General features: G+C 48.4%; 1 protein-coding gene across 8 annotated transcripts in view; it reads left to right on the top strand.

Moving 5' to 3' along the window:
- TANC2 (tetratricopeptide repeat, ankyrin repeat and coiled-coil containing 2) overlaps positions 1-11499 on the top strand; it is a 357539-nt gene extending 346040 nt beyond the window's left edge. For all 8 annotated transcript variants that reach the window (XM_030843275.2, XM_060290546.1, XM_060290544.1 and 5 more), the window contains 2 exons: positions 2195-2295; positions 3880-11499. In XM_030843275.2, the coding sequence (XP_030699135.1) occupies positions 2195-2295; positions 3880-5833 (2055 nt within the window). In that variant the 3' untranslated portion in view covers positions 5834-11499. The remainder of the gene's footprint in view (positions 1-2194; positions 2296-3879) is intronic.
- Positions 11500-14391: the final 2892 nt, after the last annotated feature.

Below are 14391 nucleotides of genomic sequence, written 5' to 3'. Positions count from 1 at the left end.
AAAGTGATTGGAGTGCCATCATCATCCTGCCCTGCCCCCAGGTCAGTTTTCTGGTCTTTGGGAAAATGTGAGAGCAGTGGTCACTGGAATTCCAGATGCAATTAGATACAAATTTTAGTCATTCCCTTCTTTACTGGTAGACCCCCTAGTCATTTAAGGAAGGGCTGGAAAGAGGGCCCAGGACCATGAACTTCAAGGTTTAATTTCTAAGGCTAATCTTCAACTTTTCACTTCTTTCTTCGTCCTTTTATTCTAACATGACGTGTCCCTTCTTGTCACAGAGGGAGTCTTAGAACTCCTCCTGGTCCTTTATTATCCCCTAAGTAGTCCTTGGTCCTTCTTGCCTGCCTTGCAGATACAGCCTCTGATGGCCTCAGGCACTGCTCCCTTGACCTGCAGACACTCCTGGGCCAAGAACCCTCTCTCAGATCCTGGGAATAGCCAGGATCATGTCAGGCATCTCTGACGTCCACTAGCCTGAGGTCTCACGGTTCCTCAGGAGATAAAAATAATCCAGGCCAAACAGGAATGTTTGAATAAAGGGATAGAGAACTCAGGTGTACAGAAGTGAGCTTTCAGCCTCAGTAGCAACAGATCTGCTATCGGTTCTGCAAAAGTGACCTTTATATCATCCATCTTTAGATGGCAATGAAAAGAGCACCCTGATAAATAGACTTGGGTATCTCAGAGGGCACAGTGATGCCCTAAGAGGCAGAGTTTTCCCAGGTGCTGAGGAGAGCGGGGATGTGGGAGAGGTTCTCCGGGAAAGGTGGTGAGGTTCTTACGTGAAACAGAAGAAACAGCAGCAAGGGTCTCCTCCAGTTAGTAAGAGTTAGACAAAGCTCCGAAGCTGCTGCCAACCTGCTGGCTGCCTTTTTGCCTCACAAATAGTCTGCTTCTTAAAAATACTCTGTAATCTTCCCAGAAATAACGATTGCCCCAAAAGAAAAAATGAAGGGGAAAGGTTGAAACAGTAGAGCTGGAAGCTGATGCTATGAAATAGAACACTTCCTCTGTAGCTCCACGTTGGATCAGAAACAGTTAATCACCTCCCAGGACCACCTGAAGTCTGTCGTCCTATGTCGAAAGTTGCCCGTTAATTTTTTTTCTTTTTTTTTTCTTTTTTCAACTTTACCTCCACCCCAGGGCCTTTGTTCTGCCTTAGGATTCACAAGTTTAACCAGAGGCTACTGTGCTGTACTATGGCTTTGATAGTAAAAGAGGAGAAAACCTTCCCCTTTAGTTTAGTATGTAAGGGTGTCTTGAAGACTATGGCTTTGTTTCCCTGGTTCCTGTTCCCAGGGCTTCTCAGAATGAGGACAGATGGGACCGTGTTCCTCCAGGCAGCCTCAGTGATTAAGAGATGAGGTGACAGCACAGGCCCCAGTGACAGCCAGTCTTCTCTCTTGTCTTATTATTATTATTTAAATTTTAAATGTTTCCTAAGTAAGGAACAAGTTAAGAGAAGGAGCAGGCCAGAGAAGCCTCTATGAAACAGAATGGAAACTACCGTTCATTGAGCAGCTCCTGTGTGCCAGGGACTGTGTGTGGAGCTTTCAAATGCTTTATTGCTCTTAATCCTACCTGGGAGGTCCGTATGGCTAAGAAAACACACAACACACCCCGAGGGCTTACAAAGCGGAGCAGAGAATCAACGCAAGCCTGTCTGACGTCCCTCCTCCATCCCGTCTCCATAGCCAGTCATTTCTTTTTTACACAGATCCCATCTTCCTAGACTTATTTCTCATCCCTTTAAAGCCAAGGAATAGTGGGTGCGGCAGGAAGGTGGGGGGTAGGATGAGGGCACACACGAGGCGTCGACGTGTGTGTTTGCCTCATATACGCATGTGCAGCGAGAGTTTGGGTTTCCAGCTTCAAGAGCTTCAGTGGGTTGACATTTGGCTTCTGGACCAGAAAGAACTATGTTGCAAAGGCAGAAAGAGGACAAATTAAAAATATTTTCATACTTTTGGGCAGATGAATTCCTGTGAGCCATTGCAGGGCCACACAGGGCAAAAGGCAGAAGGAGCTTTCAGTCTGGGCCACGTGGCTAGAGCCATGCCAGGCATGTCAAGAATCCCAGGTGTTCCGTCCATAAATGTCAAAGAAATGTACATATAATCTGTTTTATTCCCAAGATGTCTATTTTTCATATCTCTTCAATGACTCATTTGCACACCTATTGTAATGACAGGATTTTGGAATGGCGGAGGAATTTGCTACTAAGGCCCTGGAGCTGAAACCGAAATCTTATGAAGCTTACTATGCAAGAGCAAGGGCAAAACGCAGCAGCAGGTGAGGAGAGAGAGAGAGAGGGTGAGAAGCAAGAGCTCTCTTTTCTGAAAATCTGGCCAAGGCAACGTAGACCATCCTGGGGCATATCGGACAGACCCCCATGTCTGTCCCTGAGGACTCGCAGGACCAAGCTTTGGGGACGGCTCCCATCGCACAGAACGCATCGTACAGCTGGCAGCTCTTTGGGGCTGTGGAGATCTAGAGCATTTTCCTTTGGGAGAAAACTGCCTTTTCATTGTTGGAGAATGGCACCTTCTTCCCAGAAGCCTCTGCCGTATCTCAGTCGCTCTTTAACCCCCAAAGCAGATAGCGTAGAGACACTGGTGGCTTAAGAAGAGGTCACTTGAGCAAAATATCCTCCCAGCCCTTTAGAGGGGAAAGTAGGATGGGCATATATCACAGGCCCCTCTTTCTTTTCTTACAGGCCTTTGGGAGATTCCCTGGATCGTTTAGTCTTCCTCCTGGGGCTCTCCTCAAGTCTGGTGGGATCAAGCCTCCTTCTCCCATACCCACCCCTCCCAGCACCACACCACACATGCATGGAGACAGGAGGTCCTGCTGCCAGGACTGAGAAGGCCCAAGAGAAACCCCATCTCTCATGCCCCATCTGCTGTGGTTTGGCCAGTGGGCAGGAAAGCCTCCAGAAAGATCTAGAAACTGCCATCAGTGATCTTTAGATAACTTGTCACTGTCCTTAATGCCTCCTGCCCGGCGCCCTGCCCTTCTCCCCAACTCTGCCTGTAAAAGAACTGCTTCAGGTTCACAGCTATGACCAGGGGGCATGTGGTCCTGAAAATCAAACCCAGGTTAAGTCTAGTGATGACGGTGGCAGTGATCTTAGTCTTAATTAGCTGGGGCAACAGAGTTCTTACAGAAGCTTGACTGTCAAATTCTCTTTCCCCTTGGATTATTCCTTCCCCACAAGGCCAATTGCCCCTTTTCTGGGCAAGGTTAATAGAGAGGACGGGAGTATCTCTGACCGTTTGTGTCCTTATCTGTAGACTAGAATCTGAGTTTCCTCGTCAGCAAGCCTAACGCCTGCCCAGCTTGGATGTAGCAGAATGGAGGAGCCGCAGTGCTGTGGGGCGAGGGGTAGAAAGGGCAGAGGACAGGGTTCTTGCCTAGGATGGAACAGGCCTGGAAATTGGAGCTAAAATATAAAGAAAAAATTCTGCTGGATCAGCAAGATTTTAAATATTGTAGTTACTGTTTTGTTCCTAAGCTAATTGACAGTGGCCCTGTAAATGACAACCCCACCCAACCCTCATACTACCTGGTGTGCATTTGGACACTAAGAGAAACTTCCTGAAGGGCCTCGCTGGACTGACAAAATGGGGACATTTCTCCACTGATCCCAGAGAGGCCAGAGGGAAGATGGAGGCTGAACTGGCTAGGGAATCATTCTGGACTCTTCTGGAATGACAGCCTACCTATTTCCTTCCTTACAAATCAGACGAAACCAAAGCCCCCCAGATGCCCCCAGACGCTAACAGTTCTCTGAAACAGTGACCGTGTTCTCAGCTCTTGGTGGTTCCTGTTGATTCAGAATAACTCCAGTTCCTGTGTTTACATTTTGTCAAGCAGACAGTTTGCAGCAGCCTTAGAGGACCTGAGCGAGGCCATCAAGCTGTGTCCAAACAACCGTGAGATCCAGAGGCTTCTGCTGAGAGTGGAGGAGGAGTGTCGGCAGATGCAGCAGCAGCCGCCGGCGGCACAGCAGCAGCCTCAGCAGCAGTTACCGGAAGAGACAGAACCCGAACCCCAGCATGAAGATATCTACTCCGTGCAGGACATACTCGAGGAGGAGTTCTTGGAACAGGATGTTGAGAATGTGTCCATCGGCCTCCAGACGGAGGCTCGGCCCAGCCAGGGGCCCCCGATAATCCAGAGCCCGCCCCCCTCCCCGGCCCACCGTGACGCGGCCTACGTCTCCAGCTCGCCTCTCGGCTCTCACCAGGTTTTTGACTTCCGGTCCAGTAGTTCTGTAGGTTCTCCCACTAGGCAGAGCTATCAGTCCACCTCACCTGCTCTTTCTCCGACTCACCAGAACTCGCATTACAGGCCTAGTCCCCCGCACACTTCCCCAGCTCATCAGGGAGGATCTTACCGCTTCAGCCCCCCTCCCGTGGGAGGGCAGGGCAAGGAATACCCGAGCCCTCCCCCGTCCCCTCTCCGCAGAGGCCCTCAGTATCGGGCCAGCCCTCCCGCGGAAAGCATGAGTGTCTATAGATCCCAGTCAGGCTCCCCCGTGCGCTATCAGCAAGAAACAAATGTTAGTCAGCTTCCTGGAAGACCGAAATCTCCATTATCCAAGATGGCCCAGCGGCCCTACCAGATGCCCCAGCTTCCCGTGGCAGTGCCCCAGCAAGGGCTCAGGCTCCAGCCGGCCAAAGCGCAGATCGTGAGAAGCAACCAGCCCAGCTCAGCAGTTCATTCGAGCACTGTCATCTCCACAGGGGCCTATGGCCAAGTGGCCCATTCAATGGCTGGTAAATACCAGTCTTCACAAGGAGACATAGGAGTAAGTCAGAGCCGGTTGGTTTATCAAGGGTCAATCGGGGGGATTGTAGGGGATGGGAGACCCGTGCAGCATGTGCAGGCCAGCCTGAGTGCAGGCGCCATCTGTCAGCACGGAGGGTTGACCAAAGAAGACCTTCCCCAGCGACCTTCCTCCGCCTATCGAGGTGGCATGAGATACAGCCAGACACCACAGATTGGGCGTAGCCAGTCCGCATCCTATTACCCAGTCTGTCACTCAAAACTAGACCTGGAGCGTTCCTCCAGCCAACTAGGTTCCCCCGATGTGTCACATTTAATCAGAAGACCTATTAGTGTCAACCCTAATGAAATCAAACCCCACCCACCAACTCCCAGGCCATTGCTGCACTCCCAAAGCGTAGGCCTTCGTTTCTCTCCATCTAGCAATAGTATCTCATCCGCCTCCAACCTAACTCCTACCTTCCGGCCATCTTCCTCGATTCAACAAATGGAGATCCCACTGAAACCGGCATACGATAGGTCATGTGACGAGCTGTCGCCAGTGTCTCCCACTCAGGGAGGTTACCCTAGTGAGCCCACCCGATCCAGGACCACACCATTCATGGGGATCATAGATAAAACAGCCCGGACTCAACAGTACCCCCACCTTCACCAGCAGAATCGGACCTGGGCAGTGTCATCAGTGGATACCGTTCTCAGTCCTACATCTCCAGGCAACCTGCCTCAGCCTGAGTCCTTCAGCCCACCGTCATCCATCAGCAACATTGCCTTTTATAACAAAACCAACAATGCACAGAACGGCCACTTGCTGGAGGACGATTACTACAGCCCCCACGGGATGCTGGCTAACGGGTCGCGCGGAGACCTGCTGGAGAGAGTTAGCCAGGCCTCCTCGTACCCCGACGTGAAGGTGGCTCGGACCCTCCCTGTGGCTCAGGCGTACCAGGACAACCTGCACAGGCAGCTGTCCCGGGACTCTCGACACGGGCAGACGTCCCCTATCAAACCAAAGAGACCATTTGTGGAGTCTAATGTTTAAAAGACGTGTGTTGGAGTGAGACCCCTATGTGTTCACTGCACATTTTCAGGCTTGGTTTCCACATTCGAGGTAGTTCTCTGGCTTAATTTCTCATGTAGTTTCCGCGTGGTGTTCAGAGGTGGCAGCCCACATGCCGAAATCCTTTGCATGCAGCCAACTGGGAAGCTGGCCTCCGGGGAGCCAGGACTTGGGTTTCTTTTGTCTGTACCCTAGCCACACGCTCTCTCCCTCTCTTCAGATGCCAACGAGGAGATTGTTGTGCCGTGTGCTTTAACCCAGGGAGATCAGACACACTGGTCAGCTTTTTCCAGGAGACAATCGCTTTCACTGATGTTCTTGTTGTGTAAAACGTCTTTCTCCTTTTTTTTACAAAAATAAGATGTTCTTGTTCGTTTTCTTCTAGGAACTTTAGAAAGAGTGTGATGCCCCTTTGCCTTTGCATTCTTATCCAGTGTTATCCAAATAGCAGCCCCAGCGCATTCTTGTGCCATGGTCTCCTCCCCTGGACCGCCAGCTCCCTGCAGCCATCCGGTCTAGAATGTTCATTTAGATTATCGTTGGTCTTCCTCTGGGGGTAAAGGATCAAGGAGAAAGAGAAGAAATAAGAAAGCGCCAATGCGGTTATTTGAAATGTCACTACATGGATTTCCCAAGAGGCATTTTAGGAACATTGAGAAAACAACCAGTCCTTTAAATATTTCAGTCAGCCGAGGAAATTGGATGAGAATCGTGCATACTTTTAAATAATTCACTGAGTTATTCTTTACGTTTTTAGCCAAATTAACCATTAAAAGCTACCGATTTTCCATGGGTGGGGGAGAGAATAAATAAATACGTAGAGAGAGAGACTGTTCTGGATTCTCAGTGAAAGGCTGTAGAAAATCTGTCTTGGAGAAATCTACTTTTTGGGTTCTGATACGTCACTGAGCATCGTATTCCTCAAAAAGCATTCTCTTCCCGGAGGTTGCCTGGTGTAGTAATCCTGTTAAGTTGGATCTTTGCCTAGAGCCAGATTTTGTTCTACTGGCCCTCTTTTTGTTTTTTTTTTTTAAACCCAGATGGTATAGTGAAGAATTGGTTTTGGGGGAAGGAAGTTGAATTCTCTGGGGACGGTAAGACTTATTCCCAGAGCTTGCACCCAGGGCCATTGCATTCCATGGCAAATGTTGTCTAACTCCATTTCAAGATCTATTGTTTCATTATCTGTTATTACAGGAATTGTTTACTCTTTTCTTTTTCTAGGTAGGAGTGTTTGGGGATTGATATTTAAAAGCCAGGCACAGCGGAGTGTTTCCGGGTGAAGAAAGACCCCTTTCAGCCCTGGGTAGGAGCACATAAGGTAGACAGCAAGTCTTCTGATCCAGTCACCCTCCAGACATCTCCTGTGTCTGGTGGCCCTTTGCTAACCGGTCCTTTGAGTGACTGAGGCCAGCATGAGAGGGACGGCAAGAACACTGAAATCGAAGCCTTAGCACAGGCCTGGTAGCGACTGCACATCAGCTCTTAAAGTTAACAAACTAAACAACTAAAAGTAAACAAAAGAGAATTCGGTCACTGTTACCAGGAATCATTCTGCTCTTGTTAGTAAAGGGCTACAGGAAGGGAGGTTTCCTGAGTAAAAATCCAGATGTGACCAGACCTGTTTGTGATAGTAAGTGTCCTCTGAAAGAATCGTTAAGACACGGGGAGCGTGAAGCTGAAATCAGAAACACTTCTTTACTAACTTAGATTCTGCCAAATAGATGAACCCCTCCACCCCCAAGCCTGGAACAGGCCAGGATGTGTGTCCTGTGCTAGAAGTCAACAGCAAGGCTAACTCAAGCCAGCCTCTGTCCACTCTCTCTGATGCGTAAGGACTATCTCCCACTCGCCTAGCGCAGAGTGAACATCAGTGTCCCTCTCATCAAGAAGGTGAAACGTACAGCTATAGCATCAGCCTACAGCCAGGAGCCCAGCAGCCTCTCAGCTTTTTTGGTCCAGATCTCAGCCCTGTTGGGCTCTTTGCATCTTACCCTTTTTAACTACTACTCACTGAGGAGCTGCTGCTACACTTTGAAAATTTCTCAGTGTTGATTAGAAAAGTGCCCCTTGTTTATTTGGAACACCACACGTACCACCTGCACTCACGTGAGTGGGCAAGCAGGTGCTGTAGTTCTACAAATACACCACTGATGCCACTTCTCCCGAGCGTGTCTCTTAGAATTTTCTAGGACAGACAGATTTAGGGTCCATGCCTTACTGGACAAAACACTAAACTGTCAACAGTCAAGATGCAATTCTTTTTTAGCCATCGTAAGAGGGAGTGAATATCACTACTGGGCGCCCGTTGTTTTTGACTAAAAATTGCCAACTGGACCTTATTGGAGCAGGAGACAAAGCTCTTCCTTGTAAGCAGACTGCCTGTGCCCTGTTTTGCTACTTCACTGCCACGGGACGATCTCAGTGCTGTACCTTAGAGATGCCTCCTCCCCAGGCAGCACTTGCTCAGTCAATGTCTGGCTTCAGGTGGGGGGGGGGGGGAATTTTTCACATGAAACCGGTAAGTTCCACTCAGCCAATTCACATCACCCTGAAATGGAGACAGTGGTGACAGACTTCAGCTTATAGGTTTCTCACCAAATCCTACCTTCCGTTCACCCAGAATTCTTGCACTAATGGGTTTCCATCACATCATGTCTTTAAATGGGTGCACTTTATTGTTTGAATTTGTAACTGATAAATACTGGATATTTAAGTGTGAGTAATGTGTTCATTAGAAAATAGCAAAACCGCCCTTGTCTTTTAGTGTATTTTTCAAGGGAAAAAAAAAAAAAAAAAGGAAAGAAAGCAAGCAGTGGATCACAACATTTATAGCACAAGAAATAACTGTTGTATATAAGCATCAAAAAGATTAAGAGTTTTTAAATACAAAAAAATATTTGCCGTGATTTTAAAGTGCTTTTCCAGCAATTTTCTTAGGGACTCCTGAGACATGGTTACTTTATTTACTGGATCAGTAAGGCACACAATTAACAATTAAAAATTAATGTTTATTTACAAAGTAAAGGGAAAACCTGTGTAACATGAGAATTTGGCATGGACAAAATGGAGACCATTTTGTATCTGCTGTTGTATCTTGTCCGGGTTGCAGACGTGCGCTATTAAAAGTCCCAAGTTAATAGAGCACAAACCCTTCTTGTTCCTCTCCCATGTGCCCTTCTTTCTAGATGTGTTTAACTTAAACTCGAAGGCTCAGGAAAATTCCACTAATTAGAATCATGTACAGTACCCCAGGTCGTTGTCCAGAGATAACAAGTTTGCTAATTTAGTTAAGCCTGGATTATTGTAAACAGAACAGCTTAGAGAAAGGTATTCTTGGCCCTTATATTGTATAGTAGTTTATGAACCCCCTCTCTAAATATTGGTATTTTTATATTCCAGAGATGTACCCAACAGAAAAATTAATCAGTATCTAATTTAATATCCATAAGTATTTTCCTTAGATTTTAGTCATAGACAGTGGGTTTTTGTGGATGTCACCTTGCTTCACCATACTTTACCACTAGGTGTCACTGTGGCTCTGCACCAGGCTTGTCTGGTAGCAGAGAATGGCAGCATCTCTGGAGGAGCGACATCCAGGCCAACAACAGACAGGCTCATAGGCTCAAGAGGGTTCGAGAAGGAGGGAACAAAGGCCTGGAAAGGGCTCTTCATACATCTGTGCCAGATGTGGCGAGATAAGCTCTTTGAACACTTCCTGCTTTGGACCTTCAGCCAGGCAGAGGCTGGGGTTAGGCTGACCAGAGCTCCTTTTCTCTGGTGGATGAATGGGTGTGCAGAAGACCCATTTCTTCCCCAGGAGCATCCCTCTCAGTTCCTCTCGGCCTCCAACTTTTATAACTCCAGAGGTGTCACGGTTGGATGGTTTGATTCAAAGATAGTTATTTTTCTCCTGCAGAATTGCCTTGGACAAAACCAGTTGCTTGCTGAATCTTTGCCACAAAATGGAACAGGCTCCCCAGGGGGCAGGATGTACCCACCCCATCCATCCCAGCCTCGCCCGCCCTGCCTGTCTGTCCCGGGGCTGCCCCCTTCTCGAGAAGCTACCCTGCAGAGGCAGCCTGCAGCTGCTCCCACACCAGGCCTGTGCCACCCGGTTGCCTGTGCACTGGGGGTGTGTGTGGCTTTCTCTCCTTCTCCTCTAGGAATTCCAGACTGACCAGCAGCTACCATGACTGACAACAGTGAACAAAGGGCTTAGGGGTAGGAGCTACCTACAAAGACGTGTCATGGAAACCTTCACCATGCAATGCCTTGAACTCAGCTCTGGCTGCTCCCAAGAAGAGGTGGCTGGCTGGGGGCCTGGACACAAGCACAATGGGGCTGGTGGAGCCACTGTGCAGAGCTACTTGAATAATCACTGGGACTTCATCAACTTTTATAACACAGACCACTCAAGGGCTGAAGTGTTGGTAACCTGCATTTCGGTGTCCAGTGCCTCACAGCAGCTGAACCACCCTGAGATGCTTGTGGCCAGCTGATGGCCACAGTCAGAGCTTTGAAAGTCAGTACCAAATGAATGCGTAATTGGACACCAAAAATCAAGTGTTACTTTCGTGTTTCCTCACCCATATCCTCTCATTTCTTCCTGCTGACTCTGTGATATCTCCACTAAGCTGACCTGTCAGGTTTTAGCTGGATGCATATAGGTGCAGGCCGGCATTGCTCTCGTTTTTTCCACCTAGTCTGTGGAAAGGAAGGAGCTTAGCGGGCTGTGTTGTAGCACTTGCTGGCTGGATTTTTCTTTTGCCTAATCGCTAACCAGAACACCTGGTTAGGGGGACTCAACTCAATCCCTTTGGTCCCCAGGACCAGACAGAGAGTCAATTCTGGAAAATTCAGTACTTGAATGTACCTGCCTTATTGTGAACCAACTTACTGGAAAAGTGTTAGAAATGCTGGCTCCAGATCTCTACTTCATTCACAGGTTATTTTGGAAGTTCTGTAAGTTACACTTCCTGTTCTGGTTTGGTTTTTTTGGTTTGTTTTTGTTTCTGTTTTTTTTTTCCTCTTTGGCTGATTCCTGCTGAGTGGGACCAGTTCCTCGTCAGGCTCAGGGCAGGTGCCATTCTCAGGCATGGCCTCCTTTCCATCCAGCATAGCATCTTTGTCTCTGTTCTGTCTCCTCCAAATCCAAGATGATTTTAATTAGTACAGACATGTACAGTCTACAATTAAAGAGTGATTTGTACTAATATGATTTTGATTCTTCCTCCTCTTTGCTGTCCTTTCAAGACACTTGCTGGAAAAAGCTTTAATGCACTTAGTTTTCCTTTAGGTTTTCTATAACTCAGATGTAAAGGACTTTCTCTGTACAGTATATTATCCAATGCATGTTTGTTCTCTATCCTGATATATTGAACACCACACAGTTGTGAACTCGTGCAGTGGGGATGTCCCACACCCAACAGAGGCATCTAGGCCCCTGTGTATAAGGAAAGACGTTTTCCTTTGCTGTACTTGCTTGAGCAGTTTTATTGTCTGTACATGTGAGCTGTGTGAGATAGATGTGAAAAGTTAAATGAATGCAGTTTCCTGCCCATGTATACAGATCGCCATCTGTACAATGAACTGTATGTATGAAAGCAAATGTACTTATTTATAAATGGGTAACACTTGGAAAAACATGGCGTTGTGGTGCACTCTCCTTTCATTACAGTACCTCTCAGGGGAGCTGACTTGCGCTCAGCTACACTAAGGCCTGCAGTGTGAGGAAGCCTCCCCCAAGAACAACTGGCAGAGGCCAAATTCCTAATGATTTGGCTGGTCTCTTAAGGGATATTAAGAGTCACCCCTTCAGGCTCTGGTTCATCAGAGCAGTTACTGAGCACCTCTCTCGGGAGTTGGACACTGCGGTGGGCACGCAAGAACCATGCACAAGACGGTCCTGAGGGCCCATCAGCCAAGGCTCACTGCATTCATTGAGAAAGGGAGGCTTTTTCTTCCGTGGAAGAGCCTTTCTCCAGCCATGCCTAGGGAGCACTGAGTTCCTCTCCTTTGATTTTAATAGCTGAGGCTACACCCCAATCCAGCTACCGTACCAAAATCCAAGGCTGCCAGTTAGAACTGTTAGGGTTAGAGACCGCAGGCCCGAGGCAGGGGGACAGCACCAGCTCCCAAGGCTAACTTGGTTAAAGTTGGAAGGCTAGTGCTTCCAGTGACTTTTTCTTCAGAAATCCGGCCGGAATTACCAATCCTTGCCATATAGAGAGCTAGGCAGCTGCCCTGGGAACGGAGAGGTTGCAGGTTTTCTGAAATTGGCTGGAGATTCCATACCCTTCGTTAAGGACAGAGTCCTGTGGTCTTTCCTGCCTGGCTTCGACCTCTCTGTCTACTTCAGGCACAAACAAGGAAGGAGACCACCTCCTCTAGACGCCAGACTTTGTTGAACAAACGCCCCTGCTGTGTAACTACATCCATTTCCCCCAAAGCACCAAAGCTGGGGAAGCAGGAAAACTCCAGGCATGCAGTCATCCCAGCCTGGACGCCACAACTGCCTTTAAAGAGGAGAGGACTCTGGAAGGAACTACCTGCTCAGTCTGAAAAGCATTCCTGGGCTGTTCCAGTTATTTCATTATAAGTTAAAAATGGATAAGTGGTTGAAAGAAAAACAGGGTTTATTTTTTGGTTTGGTTTGTTTTTTTATAAACTTATTTTTGGCTGCGTTGGGTCTTTGTTGCTGTGTGCGGGCTTTCTCTAGTTGTGGCGAGCAGGGGCTACTCTTCGTTGCAGTGCTCAGGCTTCTCATCGCAGTGGCTTCTCTTGTTGCGGAGCACGGGCTCTAGGTGTGCAGGCTTCAGTAGTTGTGGCCCGCGGGCTCTAGAGCGCAGGCTCAGTAGTTGTGGCACAAAGGCTTAGTTGCTCCGCGGCATGTGGGATCTTCCCGGACCAGGGCTCGAACCCGTCTCCCCTGCATTGGCAGGCGGATTCTTAACCACTGTGCCACCAGGGAAGCCCAGGGAAACAGTTATTTAAGAATTCCTGAGGCACTGAATGATTCCTAAAAAGCTAATTTTTTAAAAAAAATAAATTTATTTATTTATTTATTTTTGGCCGCTTTGGGTCTTCGTTGCTGTACGCGGGCTTTCTCTAGTTGTGGTGAGCAGAGGCTACTCTTCGTTGCGGTGCGCAGGCTTCTCATTGCGGTGCCTTGTTGCGGAGCACGGGCTCTAGGTGTGCGGGCTTCAGTAGTTGTGGTTCACGGGCTCTAGAGCACAGGCTCAGTAGTTGTGGCCACAGGCTTAGTTGCTCCTCAACATGTGGGATCTTCGCGGACCAGGGCTCGAACCTGTGTCCCCTGCATTGGTAGGCAAATTCTTAACCACTGCACCACCAGGGAAGTCCCAGAAAGCTAATTTTTAAAAACTGTTTGCCCTGAACCTAACTAAAGAGCCACTCAGAGCAGCAGGAAACAGTGCACTCAGCACATTCTGGTAGGTCTTCCCCTAGTCATTTTCATTCCCTGGTAGGTGCCCTTTAGTTGCTCTTTATATAGCTCGACACACCGCTGTGCACACATGCACGTGGGCAGTCAGACTCCCCTTCCACAGGCCAAGGCTGAGGGGGGAACATAGCATCATCTTCTTTCACCTTTAAAAATGAAAGCTGGAGGAGCTTGAAGAAACTTGGAGACTGAGTCTTCCCATTGCCAGGAATAAGGATAGGACATTCATACTAAGGACATCATGTCTGGAAGGCCCTGTGATAAAAAGGGCCTCATAGAAGAGACAGTCCATTGCTGAGTCCATTGTAAAGGGCCGTTCTCTTGAGATACCCCTTATGTCCCAGACACTGTGATGGGGACTTCCCACATGTTCTCTAACGTATTCCTCATCCAATTTCTGACAGACATTGCCGTCTCCAGAACACAAATGAGGAAGCAGATCCTGAGAGTTTAAGTTGCTCAAGGTCATGGAGTCAAAGGTAGGACTCTGAATCAGATCTTCCCAGAAAGCATTTTCCCTGTACCATGCTGCCTGCCCGCTTCCTCAGAAGGGGGTATTCCAAGACAAGCAATCTGGATGACCCCGGAAGCAGCACAGGCAGTCGTCCAGAAGGAAGCTTAGAGAAAGCTACTCTGTGCTCCTTTAGAGAAACAACTCTGTGCCACGGGCAAGAGGAATAACTCTGGGACCTCTCGAGGTTCCAAACCCAGTGAGAAGGTAAGTGGGTTAAGGAGTAGCTCCCTGGAGGGAGAGGCAGCATCTGGGATTATGTGAATATTCAAACACAAAGAGACCCTTAAGATTCAGAGGCTGGCACAGAAGCCGCAAGGGAGATGTCACCCTCCCAGGGTCAGGATGCCTCTGCCCTCGCGCGGAGAGCCAGCCCTGACCCTGACCGAGAGATCACCTCGTGACATGAACCAGGCCATGCTTTGCAGGCCTTTAAAGCAAATGAAGGTCCACGTAGACGCCTTGATCAGGAGACTCTACAGATGCATCAAGCAAAGACCTCTCAAGCTCTGGCTGAGACACGCCAGAGACCAGATTCCATACAGAAACTAAAGTAAGTGCTAG

This window comes from Globicephala melas, chromosome 20, assembly GCF_963455315.2.
Source record: "Globicephala melas chromosome 20, mGloMel1.2, whole genome shotgun sequence".
Classification (NCBI taxonomy): Eukaryota; Metazoa; Chordata; class Mammalia; order Artiodactyla; family Delphinidae; genus Globicephala; species Globicephala melas.
Note: the sequence above shows the minus strand (reverse complement) of the source record. Positions and strands in the feature narration are given on the sequence as shown.